Source organism: Letharia columbiana (genome assembly GCF_014066305.1).
Source record: "Letharia columbiana isolate WasteWater2 chromosome Unknown Sc0000002_s0, whole genome shotgun sequence".
Lineage (NCBI taxonomy): Eukaryota > Fungi > Ascomycota > Lecanoromycetes > Lecanorales > Parmeliaceae > Letharia > Letharia columbiana.
Window position 1 is genome coordinate 348541 of NW_023501038.1, and position 12794 is coordinate 361334.

The 12794-nt window shown below is 49.5% G+C and overlaps 7 protein-coding genes across 7 annotated transcripts; 5 read left to right on the top strand and 2 right to left on the bottom strand.

Moving 5' to 3' along the window:
- Positions 1–157: 157 nt before the first annotated feature.
- Positions 158–1433, bottom strand: HO173_001102 (uncharacterized protein; the record flags this gene model as incomplete). The annotated part of the gene is made up of 2 exons (XM_037303046.1): positions 158–996; positions 1049–1433. 2 exons carry the CDS (start codon positions 1431–1433, stop codon positions 158–160), a joined length of 1224 nt encoding a protein of 407 aa, XP_037169693.1.
- Positions 1434–1600: 167 nt separating this feature from the next.
- On the top strand, positions 1601–2503 carry HO173_001103 (uncharacterized protein; the record flags this gene model as incomplete). Its single annotated transcript, XM_037303047.1, has 4 exons — positions 1601–1759; positions 1812–1830; positions 1883–1908; positions 1964–2503. 4 exons carry the CDS (start codon positions 1601–1603, stop codon positions 2501–2503), a joined length of 744 nt encoding a protein of 247 aa, XP_037169694.1.
- A 330-nt stretch (positions 2504–2833) lies between these two features.
- HO173_001104 (uncharacterized protein) lies at positions 2834–3657 on the top strand (the record flags this gene model as incomplete). The annotated part of the gene is made up of 4 exons (XM_037303048.1): positions 2834–2874; positions 2942–3268; positions 3452–3571; positions 3624–3657. The coding sequence occupies 4 exons, from the start codon at positions 2834–2836 to the stop codon at positions 3655–3657; spliced, it is 522 nt and encodes a 173-aa protein (XP_037169695.1).
- Positions 3658–4678: 1021 nt separating this feature from the next.
- On the bottom strand, positions 4679–5928 carry HO173_001105 (uncharacterized protein; the record flags this gene model as incomplete). Its single annotated transcript, XM_037303049.1, has 2 exons — positions 4679–5391; positions 5496–5928. 2 exons carry the CDS (start codon positions 5926–5928, stop codon positions 4679–4681), a joined length of 1146 nt encoding a protein of 381 aa, XP_037169696.1.
- A 536-nt stretch (positions 5929–6464) lies between these two features.
- Positions 6465–8028, top strand: HO173_001106 (uncharacterized protein; the record flags this gene model as incomplete). The annotated part of the gene is made up of 2 exons (XM_037303050.1): positions 6465–7035; positions 7358–8028. 2 exons carry the CDS (start codon positions 6465–6467, stop codon positions 8026–8028), a joined length of 1242 nt encoding a protein of 413 aa, XP_037169697.1.
- A 511-nt stretch (positions 8029–8539) lies between these two features.
- Positions 8540–10579, top strand: HO173_001107 (uncharacterized protein; the record flags this gene model as incomplete). Its single annotated transcript, XM_037303051.1, has 4 exons — positions 8540–9040; positions 9194–9663; positions 9745–9791; positions 9849–10579. The coding sequence occupies 4 exons, from the start codon at positions 8540–8542 to the stop codon at positions 10577–10579; spliced, it is 1749 nt and encodes a 582-aa protein (XP_037169698.1).
- A 345-nt stretch (positions 10580–10924) lies between these two features.
- On the top strand, positions 10925–12729 carry HO173_001108 (uncharacterized protein; the record flags this gene model as incomplete). The annotated part of the gene is made up of 2 exons (XM_037303052.1): positions 10925–11054; positions 11105–12729. 2 exons carry the CDS (start codon positions 10925–10927, stop codon positions 12727–12729), a joined length of 1755 nt encoding a protein of 584 aa, XP_037169699.1.
- Positions 12730–12794: the final 65 nt, after the last annotated feature.

The following is a 12794-nucleotide window of genomic DNA, read 5'->3' on the forward strand; positions in this document are numbered from 1 at the left end:
TGTATTTCAGTTTCTCGATGCGGTAGAGTGAAGGTCTCTGAGATCCCGAACATCTTTGACCGTGAAAATATTGACCAGAGCGGACTAAATTTTCCATCATCCACCATTCAAACCTACCGCGAAGCTTAATTATCAGGCCAAATCTATCTATCGACGCTTATCCGTATACTCGATCCTGAGCAGTGTAGCCCAACAGCTTCCACAGTTCTAATTGCACCTTCACCGTGGTACGCTTCAATTTGATGACTGCAAACTGGTCACCATAGTGATCAGGCTGGCTTTCTTGCAAGGCGTTGAGTTGACTGGGGCCGAGCAGGGCGGCTAGGTTGTAGTATGGTACGTAGCGGGTTCTGTGGTAATGCATCGCGTAAGGTGGTGGCCCTGTTTCTCTAACGTTGAATGGCGTTGCATCGCTAGTCGACGATTTGTCGTGGATCGAAATTTCGGCGTCTTGCCTTAGCCATAGCACGGCGGCAACTTGACCGTGCTTATCGATGTTATCATAACTCTTGCACGAAGCAATATAAGCTGCCGGCCTTGAGGCGAGATATGATAATGTCTCTGATACGTTTCTTCGGAGAATTTCAAGAACAAAGATATCCATGTCTTCGCGCCAGACTATCTCGGACAATCTGACGCTGGGGTCCTGTCTCCAACGATAGGGCATCAGTCTATTGTAATGAGGAGGTGTAAGGCTCGAGACGTGCGCGAGGACTTGGCGGGTTGCAAGGAAGTGTGTGCTTGATAATGTACGCATGGGGCTTTCCATAGTCGTTGATGCGTCGGGCTCCAGAAAAGACGGTGGGATCCCTTCGGGATTTCCATTGGGTATCTTGCCATCGCTAGGATTGGACACTACTTGTGTTGAGAGCTTTGGAAGATGCCATGGTGCCCCAGTTTTTGGGTGTGTCGAGACACCAAAGGGAATCTGGAAGTAGCTTGGCAGTCGAAGGCCTGTTAGGACGCATAGTCGAGGTGGAGTCGCTAGTGCAATGGCTGCAATCCTTGTTAGCTTTATGCTTTGTCCCAGAGATCATTGCATGTATACCATAAGGATTTTTCTGCAGCTTCAATTGGAATGGTGAGGGATCTCCGGATGGAAGGGGTTTCACTGCTCTGTGACGAATTCGAGCAGCTACGAGACCCGGATCTGTCAACGGTGACTGAGGTAATCGATGTATACGAGTAGCAAGAGGCGATGCTGCTTGTGGGAGAAAATCGTCTTTTTGTGAGTCAAGGCCATCCGAGTTGGTTTGAGCAGTCGCTGTAGAGGTAGCGTTTTCCTTGTCCTGATGAATGATCTCCAAAAGCTCGGCGTTGCTCAGTTGCTTCACAGCTGGATTTCGAGAGACAATTCGTCGTAATGTTCTTAGACCACGATGATCCCATGATCGTAGGATCGGTATGCGCCTTGTTGGGAAGCATTTTCTCATCACCTCTGGTGAGTGCTCCGAGAGAAAGGTGGAAAAGTGTTTGCGGAGAGCAATTTCGCCGGCGGCGGAAGATTTTTGGCCACGTCAGACCTCTCGCGACACCAAGCTCGACTACCTGAATGAAGCTTCCCTTTCCCTCTCATCCCTAGCTCTTACCGATGTTCATTATGATTGTGTTCAATATTTGCAGAGCACCGATATCCCCAATTCTAAGTGCTGCTGCCCTTCGAAATGCCTCTAGGCTAGGTTTAAGACGCTTCTCCGGCCATGCTGGATCACAACCGTCGCGAGCATGGACGCCAACACCCTATGTTACTGAGACCATTGTAGGTCTTCCTCACCGCTTCGGAAATCGATACAAGCATACTGACTAGCTAGGGAGGTGGTTGGCGTACTCGTAAAGCCATAACCCTACACGATCAATTGCCAATAGCTGACGTTCTAAAAAGATGACATCTTCTCGAGGCTGCTAATGGTTTGTTCCTAGTATTTGTTTCTCAATTGCCGCCTGCTCACTGCTTACGCTCTAGGAACGCATCATCTGCCTCAACGGTGCAGTCGATGAGACCGTATCCGCTTCCATTGTAGCACAACTGCTCTTCCTGGAAGCGGATTCTCCAGAAAAACCCATCAGTCTCTACATCAATACACCTGGCGGCTCTGTTACGGCTGGGTTGGCAATTTATGACACAATGACATACATTTCGTCTCCTGTCACCACCACTTGTGTGGGTCAAGCGGCATCCATGGGCTCTTTACTCCTGTGCGGCGGTGCACCAGGCAAGCGCTTTTGTTTGCCGCATTCAAGTGTCATGGTTCATCAGCCAAGCGGAGGATATTTCGGGCAGGCGAGCGATATTGCGATCCACGCAAAGGAAATTTTGAGGGTCCGGCGCCAGCTGAATGAGATCTACCAGAGGCATTTGACGCGGCCGCATAGCTTAGATGAGATCGAGAGGCTAATGGAGAGGGACAATTTTATGGGAGCGGAGGAAGCTCTGGAGATGGGCATCATTGATGAGATTTTGGATAAGAGGAATAAAGAGGAAGAGCAAAAGAAAGAAAGATAGATCTAGAGCACAGCATAAGCTGTAGCTTGCTTGGCCTACTCCTCTCCAGGCATGTTTCATTGGTTAAATGCTCTTCAACGATTGCAGTGTTTCAATGACTTCCAAAGGCAGACCTTACCACCCGGGTCTCGGACAAAGTGAAGCACAAGAAAAACTTGGTACTTTAGGTGGCTCCTTTTACATCTCTCTTTGTATAAGTAGAGATACGCTAGAGTAGTGTTTCGATACCGGTCCGAGAGTAACTCCGCTTCTAAGACGAGTAAGGGATTTGAAGAGCAGCAATTGTCACTTCTCTCCACATCTCATTCATATTAGATTTTCTTTCCAGATATGTCGGACTACGGCGGCGATGGTGACGACGCTGACGATGGGTCAGTTGCGTTCATTTTGCGCTCCAACTTTCCCCGTCCTAGTCCCCACTAAATGCTTTCTTTACAGCTACGATCCCTATGAGCCAACTTACGACGACGACGAACCCTTCTCTCCTCAAGACCCTGACGATGTCGAAAACCCCAACGCGCAAACCCCCGCCCCAGGAGGTACGGAGGATCCAGACGCTCTAATACCCGTGACGAACGGCGTTGGGGGAGCGGTCGTGGAGATCAATGGCGGAGGTGGAGATGTAAATCAACATCAACAAGGAAAAAAGAACGCGGTGCTGGGATTGAAGGCAAAGAAAATACCAGAGCATGAGAGATCGACGACGCCATACATGACTAAGTATGAGAGGGCGAGGGTGTTGGGGACGAGAGCGTTACAAATTAGGTTTGCTCTTCTCCATCCCAGCGACTTAGAGAGTCTTTGGAGTAGCCATGGTCCAGCTAGTGGATTGAGCTGCATCGAGTGGTTCCAAGGGAATGCTCCCGTGGGTTGCGGCCAAGATTGATGCAGTAGACACAGCTGCGCAGAAGAATCGAATCATGACTGCTGACCCAACATGATTTACAGCATGAATGCGCCTGTCCTAGTCGATCTCGAAGGAGAGACGGATCCGTTACAAATTGCTATCAAGGAGCTACGGGAGAAGAAGATACCTTTGGTCGTCAGACGGTATTTACCCGACGGAAAGTATGAAACTTCCTTGTTATTCCATTGCCATTCTGGGATTGACATCTTTTAGGTATGAAGACTGGACATGCGAAGAGCTGTTGTGAGATGTTTGGAGCATGGCGATTCTAGTGGCGTTACTTTCTATGGCAATTGGACATGCATGCATTGCGCAAGGCGCATAGCAAATGAATCCGCGTGTTGCTTTACAGCTACTAATGGGCCTTGAAGATACCCAAAAACCGGTCAAGATCCATTTTCTAGGCCATCTCATCGCTTGCTTAACTTTTCGAAGCTTATTTAGCCTGCTCGTTGTACATACCATCGTCACAGGCCCTACTTTGAGTTGTAGGGCTACGGCAACAGATGGCTTCGCGGAGTCTTCAATGGACTTTGCAGCATTATACTCTTCACATTACGATCCCACCATTTGGCATTCCCACCTACTCATGCCCTTGTGTCTTCCCGCTGAATACTCTCGAAGACTTCTTGACCCTTGAGTCTGAACACCGAATCCGCCTCACATTCTTGAATGATGACCGCAGCTGCGTGCTCTCTTTGCACGATTTGACTGAACCTTCCGCCGGTGGGGACTAGGGACGCCTGGCCCAAACGATGGCTAAGATGGTGATTTACAGGGTCAGATATGGTAGAGCTGTTGGAGATAACGAATAATTCATGGCGCATGCAAGGTGAACACGGACATGGTGTCCGCACTTTGCCTTTTCCAAAAACCAGTAGAACGGCTACTGGTTGGGTGCCGGTGCCGACGATTTGCATGCTAATTCATATATATAAGGAACACCCCTTGCCTAAAGACATCTCCTGTGCTTTTGCTTAGCATCTCCGCATGGACCCCAAATGCAGCAGTGGCGCATGTGAAAGCTTATTCAGAATTGAAGTGATCTAGAGGTAGGCTCCAAGCAATTGTGACCTCACTGTCCTGCGCTTAATTGTGAGGCCGAGATGGCAACACAGCATCGCCCGCATCAATTTCACTTACCACAGCCTTGAGCTCCTAAAAGATGTATATCATGAGTTGCGAGGCTTGAGAGGCCTGGACGGATGCTGAGAGCGGCTGCCTTTAGCTGTTCGAGACAGAAATTGGCGTATCTCCGGCATAAGAAGTTAGTAGTGGCGTAGATTATCAACGACTTCAGGCAGTAATTGATCTGCGCTTTCGTTGCATCGAACTCCCAATTCGCCCTCGTTGGCTGTTTCCAGACCTGCGTAAAAGCTTTCTTCTCCTCTGACCCCTCCTAGATTCAGGATGCCTATTGGCAAATGTCGTTCCTTCGCCCTTTTCACCAGTCTCCATGCTGAATAGGTGGCCAGACTGCTTCCGACGACTAGAAGCCGGCTGGCTTTGTCTATGGCTCTCTCGGCTGCGGTTCTGATATCTGAGGCAATGGACTCCCCAAACATAACGACGGCAGGCTTCAGAACGCCAGCGTTTGAGGTAGGCGACCAAGCGCCGTCATCATCGACCTCGACCGAAGCTCTTGTACCGTCCGCCAAGGCTGGGGGACTTGCGAGACATGTAGGGCAGGCAGGGTACCTGAAGGTTGTGTATGGGGCATTCGGTACATCCACGTCTCCGTCAGGGTTACTCTTAAGCCCTCTTGCCTTTCGCTCCGCAGGGTTCTCCGAGTTCAACGCTCCAGTTGCCAACATCTCTTCCAGAAATGTTGCCCACTGCGGATTCAACGAGGATAGCGAATTCTGAAAATCGCTCCTGGGAAGCTGATTGTGACAATGAATGCAGACCAAGGAACGTAGATAACCGTGGAGCTCTATAGTCGGCAAGTCAGGGTGTGCCATGGAATGGAAAGAATCTACATCTGGAGAGCACCGATTGAATTAGCTGCTGCTGAAGACGTTCCAAATCAAGTATGCTCCTGCAGCGATTTGATAGGATGTGTAAACATATGCACAAGGCACCCACTTTGCGTAATCACGCTGCTAACCAGTCCCAGCTTGCCCAGATCTTTCACTGCATTATGTGCGACGTTAGGCCTCGCTTTGTGCAGATTGGTCCATCCCAGAAAACTTCTTGCCCAATAACGTTTCCGAGCTTCGTGGTTGCTGGTGAATTCATTGTAGTAGATGGGTCTATATGTTCTATTCAAAGTGTATGTGCCTCCCGTGCCACGGTAGTCAGCTAAGCCGGAGGCGACGGATATTCCAGCTCCTGTAAGCAGCACCGTCTTTGTAGAAACTTTGGCGAGGGAAGAAAGATGAGTATTCGGCAAAACCTGAGGAGAAAGAAATCTGGTCAAGGCATGTCTAGCACCTGTCGGAGTATTGGCAAATCCAGGGATGATTGTCGGAGGAGGTAAGGGCCCAGTGTAGGGTATTCGCATCAAAGGTTTCTTCATAAAGAGACATTGATGCAGGTGTTGGAGGAAATGAGATTGTTCAAGAAAATGAAGTGATCATGCATCTATGGATCTTCGGATACAGACAAGAGAAAGACGGAGGCTGAAAGCAATCGCCGGCCTGGTGGGGCCTTTTGCGATAATATTTATTTGGGCCACTAAAGTTGTAGGCAGATTATTCAGATTATTATTGAGGGCATTGTTACGAAGAGATACTGCCGCACTCAGTTGTCCGTCCACATGTGCTCGTCTGTACCAAGCGTATAGGCCGAGTAACATCTGACGCTCACCCTGGAGGTAGCGTCCAAAGTGCTGCTCTCATGCCGCTTCCTCGAGCCTGGAAAAGCTTCGAGGCGCGTGCTCATTTCACCCAATCTCTCTCCCCTAAATTGAGTTGCCGAGTCTTGGTCAGGACACATCGCCGTCACACGCAGATTCCATTGAATTCTGTTGTCATACTATCTTCCTCTACCACTTACCACACCCGCTCTCTGTTATATCCTTCGAGTAACCACTTCCGCCATCGTCTAAGGCCCATGATGACTTCCACAACCCTGGCGCGCCCGCACAGCGGCCACTCGCATCAGCACCATCATCATGATAATACGTACCTTGTCTCTACAAACAAAAAGGACGCCGGTGTCCGTATTACGCGAATTGGTCTTTACGTCAATTTTTGCATGGCTATAGGCAAGGGTCTCGGCGGCTACTTCTTGAACTCACAATCCCTCATCGCCGATGCCTTCCACTCCCTCACAGACCTCGTCTCCGACTTTTTGACATTGGCAACGGTGTCTTGGTCGCTGAAGCCTCCAACTTCTAGATTTCCTAGCGGATATGGCAAAATCGAAAGCTTGGGGTCGCTAGGGGTCAGTAGCCTGTTACTTGCAGGTGGCATTGGTTTGGGGTGGCATTCGTGTGAATTATTATACTCGCAATTCTTCCTCGATGCTGCCTCTTCAATGGCAGTACATGGCCATAGTCATGGTGGTGGAGTTTTTGGACATTCGCATAGCCACAACCCAGCAGATATGGGAATCCCCAACGTTCATGCAGCCTGGATTGCTGGTGGCTCTATAATAGTCAAGGAGTATCTTTATCGTGCCAGTAAGTCAAGCCCAAAATTTCGGAAGTTTTCATTTCCCCCAACGCTTCGTCGGTTCGTCAAATCTCATTGCCAGGAGTATTCGAATTTTGCCTTTCACCTTTATTCAGTAGCACTGCACTTCTCAAAATTACGCATATCATCAGATCACTACTCTCCCTTCTCGTAACGAGCTCCTATGAGAAGCACAGCTCCAGTTGCAGTAGTCCCGCTCATCTCGTTGCATCAAGTGATATTACTTACTCACGTTGATGGAAGCGAGCCCATGTATTGGAGCAACAGCTATCTGTGATGCAGACAGTGGCTAACATCGTTTATCTGCAGCTATGAAAATTGCAAAGGAGCGCAAATCCTCCGTCCTAGCTTCAAATGCCGTCCACCACCGAATAGACTCGCTGACCAGTATTGTCGCTCTCGTTGCTATTGTCGGTTCCCACGTGTTGGACAATGTCTCATGGCTCGATCCCATCGGAGGTCTTGTCGTTTCAATGATGGTTATCAGAGCTGGCTGGGGCAACACTGGTTCTGCCCTACTTGAGTTAGCAGACGTTGGCGTCGCAGAGGAAATCAAGGTTTCTGTTCGAACAACCGCTTCAAAGGCACTAGGAGAGGACCGTTTTGGATCTGGTAGAGTCATGGGCAACCAAATCGAAGTTCGAGATGTGCAAGGGGTTAAAGGGGGACAGAACTATCTGATGAACGTTGAGCTCGCCGTGCCAGGAGAATGGACAGTGCAAGAGACGCGTCTCGTAGAAGACGCGGTCCGAGAGAGGGTTGGTTCAAAAGTTAGAGGCGTACGCAGAATCAGAGTCAGATTTGTGGCCAGAAGCGACGAAGCGCCAGATTTTGCCGACGAGTTCATTGGTGCAGACGTCTCTTCAAGCAGCCCGGAGCCAGACGACCTCGACCACACTGACAGCCACTCTCACAATCACACCATCGACCACACCCATGACAAGGCTTTATCCAATGGTGATGCAAAAAAAAGGAGTTGATAATGTTTTGTTCGGATTTGACAGGAGGGAGATACATGAAATTACAGTAGCTCTCTCACCCTCTATTGCCAAAGCTTGGGAACTTTGCATAGCCACGGCGAAATGGGATGACTGGATATGCCGGGTTACGGGTAACCTTCCTTGATCCCGGTTGAATGCGCACATCCTATCAGCGATTTTGACAGGCCGCTAAACGGAACTAAAAATAAATAACCGGGAATGACTCGTTAAATTCAAGGTCTCAATCGCAATACGCCTTTTTTTCTCAACTTGCTACTCGTGCAAATGACCCAAAAGGTCATACAAAGTCTTAACCACTCCCTTCTCTATTGATCATTGCTGCCGTTTTCGCCGGAGTATGTTCGTTCCTCTGAGACTAAACAAACGTCATTTCATTTCGCGTCAAACGGCTTTGCTGGATCGCGGACATCACACCTGCTACTAAAGTAAAGTGTCTTATGAACTATTGCGCTTACGACCGCGTTTCCAACAAACTATCGCATTGGGAACAATGATCGACGAGAGCCCTCTTTACCTGGGCTTCGACCTTTCAACTCAGCAGCTCAAAGGGATTGCGATCACCTCCGACCTCAAGGTTGCTTATGAAGCAGTTTTCGATTTTGATGCGGATGCTACTGGCTTTGGCATCAAGAACGGTGTACTTACCAATGAAGCTGAGGACGAAGTTTATGCTCCCGTTACCATGTGGCTGCAGGCTATCGACGCGGTTTTGCAGAGACTGCAAGACAAAGGGATTGACTTTGGGAGAGTGAGAGGGATATCGGGCGCAGGGCAGCAGCACGGCAGTGTTTACTGGAGTGAAGACGGCGAGCATGCTTTGCAAAACCTGCATGAGGGCAAATCGCTGGAGGCACAACTACACCATGCGTTCTCTTACCCCTACAGCCCCAATTGGCAGGATAGTAGTACGCAAAAGCAATGCGACTCGTTTGACCGACATCTTGGGGACGAGGTTCAATTAGCCCTACATACCGGTAGCAAGGCTCATCATGTAAGACGAAGTTTATTTCCCCGATCCACGGCAAATAGCTCCATGTTCCCATTGCAAGTGAAATATCCGACCCAGTATAAGGAATGAAAGCTTTCACTCTGTTTTCGTGTGAATGGTACATTCGTTCAGTCTTGGCTGACTTAAGAGTCGCAGCGTTTTACAGGTCCTCAAATCTTGCGATTCAGATCTAAACACCCTGACGCGTACTCAAAGACTTCTCGTATTTCACTGGTGTCCTCCTTTCTTGCCTCGGTATTTGTCGGCAAAATAGCTCCCATCGATATCGCAGACGTCTGTGGCATGAATCTATTTGACATCAAGGCAGGTAGCTACAATCAGAAGTTGATGGCCTTAGCCGCTGGTCCCTCCGACCTTGAAAGCAAATTGGGCCACGTACCGGAAGACGGAGGAGGTAGTTTTGGTGAGGTCCAAAAATACTTTGTTCGACGTTATGGCTTCAATCCGTCATGTACGATAGCCCCGTTCACTGGCGACAACCCCTCGACTATCCTTGCATTACCTCTTCGGCCTCTTGACGCAATCGTTTCGCTCGGCACTTCGACTACTTTCCTGATGTCAACGCCTCACTATAAACCAGACCCAGCTGTACACTTTATGAATCAGTAAGCACCCTACCAGAGTTGTGTTTTCCCCTTTTATACATTTTTTCTATTAAGAGAGACGCTGACTCCGGAATGGTATAGCCCTACTACATCTGGTCTTTATATGTTCATGCTATGCTATAAGAATGGTCTGCCCCTTTCGTTTATTCCGTGCCTCCCGACAACCTCGTTCTAACGTTAGTCAGGGGGCCTTGCGCGGGAACAAATCAGGGATGCTCTTCCACCGACCCCTCCTGGTATTTCAGACCGATGGTCACTCTTCAACTATCATGCTACGCATACTCGCCCTCTCGGCGCTTCTATTGAGAGCTCTCCGGCAAAGATAGCCCTCTATTTCCCTCGGCCTGAGATTGTCCCGAACGTCCAGGCTGGTATATACAGGTTCACTTACACTGGTCAACAACCAACTGTCTCTTCTCCATCCGCATGGAAACTTCCCGAAGACGACTGCCGAGCCATCCTCGAATCTCAGTTGCTATCTTTGCGCCTACGAAGCCGTGGAATCGTAGCTCCCCCATCTCCAAACCCCCAAAATGTTCCAGCTCAGCCTAGGAGAGTCTATCTTGTCGGAGGTGGCAGCCGAAATACCGCCATCGCAAAGCTCGCAGGAGAAATCCTGGGCGGCGTAGAGGGGGTCTATCGCCTCGACGTAGGTGGGAATGCATGTGCACTTGGAAGCGCATATAAAGCTGTCTGGGCCGTGGAAAGAAAACCAGGAGAGACCTTTGAGGACTTGATCGGTAGTAGATGGAGAGAGGATGAGTTTGTTGAGAAGATAGCCGATGGCTATCAGGAAGAGATATATCGAATGTATGAGAAAGGGGTTGACGGATTGGAGGCTGTTGAAAAAAGCGTGCTGGAGGAGCAGGCCAGGGATGTGGGTAAGGCAAGCACTACGGGCGCTGGGCAGGTTTGACACCTTTTCCAGCTCCCTTTGGCGCTCCAGTCTATGCAGCAGTAGTTTATTCTCTTGGCCGTGGACCCTGTAATGAGACGGCATTTTCGAGATCCACAGTTCTCCTTAGACATCGGCATTTCTTAACCCCAAATTGACAGCCTTTGTGAGGTACCTTGTGGTGATATCTTCATACCAATTACATGATAAGAGCATCGGGCCAAAGAACGACAAGATTTTACATTGAGCCGTGCAGCGCTAGTGGACCGACAGCGCCAAGATTTCCTCGCACACGCCGAATCTTAGCTGTTAGCCTGTTGTAGACCCACAAGCTCTATTTCGCAACGACGCTGACAAGATGTGAACATGGACGCTTCACCGATCTTTGATGCTGGCGGCATTGAGCTACCCCTCCGTGGCATCAAGCGGAAGGCTATGTCTACAATCAGCGAAAGTGCAAAAAGGGCCCGAGGAAACAACACGCCCACCGACTACGGTTCGCTCAGCAATGGCTCCCATCATAGCAAATACTGACTGATCGTCTAGGCTCCGACGCTTCCGATTATAACTCGGACTCTTCTTGTGATGTGGACGAAGACAACTTCCTCATCAGCAGTGTTGCAACACCATTGACCCCCATTTCTCCCAAAGCATCCCCTCGGCATCCCTCCGATCTTCTCAAAATTCACCGCTGCACATACGAGGGTTGCGACAAGTCTTTCAATCGTCCTGCGAAGTTAGCTCAGCACGTTAGATCTCACACCAACACTCGACCGTTCGTATGTCCTCATGCATTGTGCACCAAGGATTTTCTCCGAGAATCTCATCTGAAGCACCACGTCAAATCAGCGCATTCGAATGTCCGTGAATACATATGTGAATGGGAAGGCTGTGGCAAAAGTTTTGTTACGGCAACGCGATTGAAGAGGCACGATGCAGCTCATGAGGGCAGGGAGAAGTTCAGATGTACAGTGGGTGGTTGCGGTCAAACCTTCCGGAAGCACGGGACGCTGCAAAAACATATTCTGACCGTCCACGAAGGGAAGAAGCCTTTCATCTGCGAAGTATTGGACTTTGATGGAATCGAATGTGGAGTGGGCTTTGACACTGAAGGGCAAATGAAGTCTCATACTGGAAGAGTCCATGAAAGCAATAGCTTCTTGTGTACTATATGCTCGCCGGAATGTCGAAGTACCACCGGCGACCCAATCCCAGACAAACGAGAGGCATCATTTTCAACACACGCAGCGTTACGAGAGCATGTAGAAAGCGAGCATCCTCCGGCATGCGCGGAGTGTGGACAAGTGTGCAAATCGTTGCGGGATCTCAAGAGTCACCTTGAAGTACTTCATGGAGGCTTTGATGTCAACGATTTGATGACTCATTTCTGCCCTGAACAAGGATGTGGGCGAGGCTTCACGAAGAAGGGCAATCTCAGTATGCATATTCAGATCAGTCATAATCAGAATCGATTCGTTTGTGGTGGAAGTGATCCGTCAACGTTGAGTCAAGTCGCAAATCGGGACGGATCGAATTCTTGTGGCAAACCTTTGAAGACAAAGGCCAGTTTAGAAGAACACATACGCACTGCTCATCAAGGTCTCGCACCGTCTCGCAAAACCAAGAGACAGACCAAGCATGGAGTTTCCGATGAGCCCGCTCCGAAGCATCAAGTGTCTGTCCTCACACGACTTACAGGCGCTGGCTATAAAGAAGAAAGTGGAAGATATATTCCCTGCCTGGTGCTAGGCTGTAGTCACCGCTTCTTGAGAGAGTATGATCTGGAAATCCACTTGCAGTCTCGTCATGGTTTAGCAGACCTCGGGGTCCGGAAGCTGCTGATGGATCAGGAAGGACTCTGCAGTCGGCAGACTCTGCAGGGAACTTCAACATATGCAACGAAGCAGGATGTTGATGCTGAGAGGGTTCTTGATATGCAATTTGACGATGACGTCGGCGTGGTCGATCATGAGGAAACTCCGAGGGTAGGAGCTTCGAAGGGTGGTGATTTCTGGCTTGGGGGGCGTGCACATCACGACGTAGGAGAAAGTGGCGAATGGTTACGTGATGAGCTAGAGATGCGGTGTTTGATTGATGAAGGCCTCACAATGGAAAGGTACGAAACGGTCGATGGTCAAGAGGTAGATGTTATTGATCCGACACTTCGATGAGGGGCCGGGGTGTCTTACATGCTCACTGGCCTCAGATTAGCTATAGCTTTACCACATACACATTA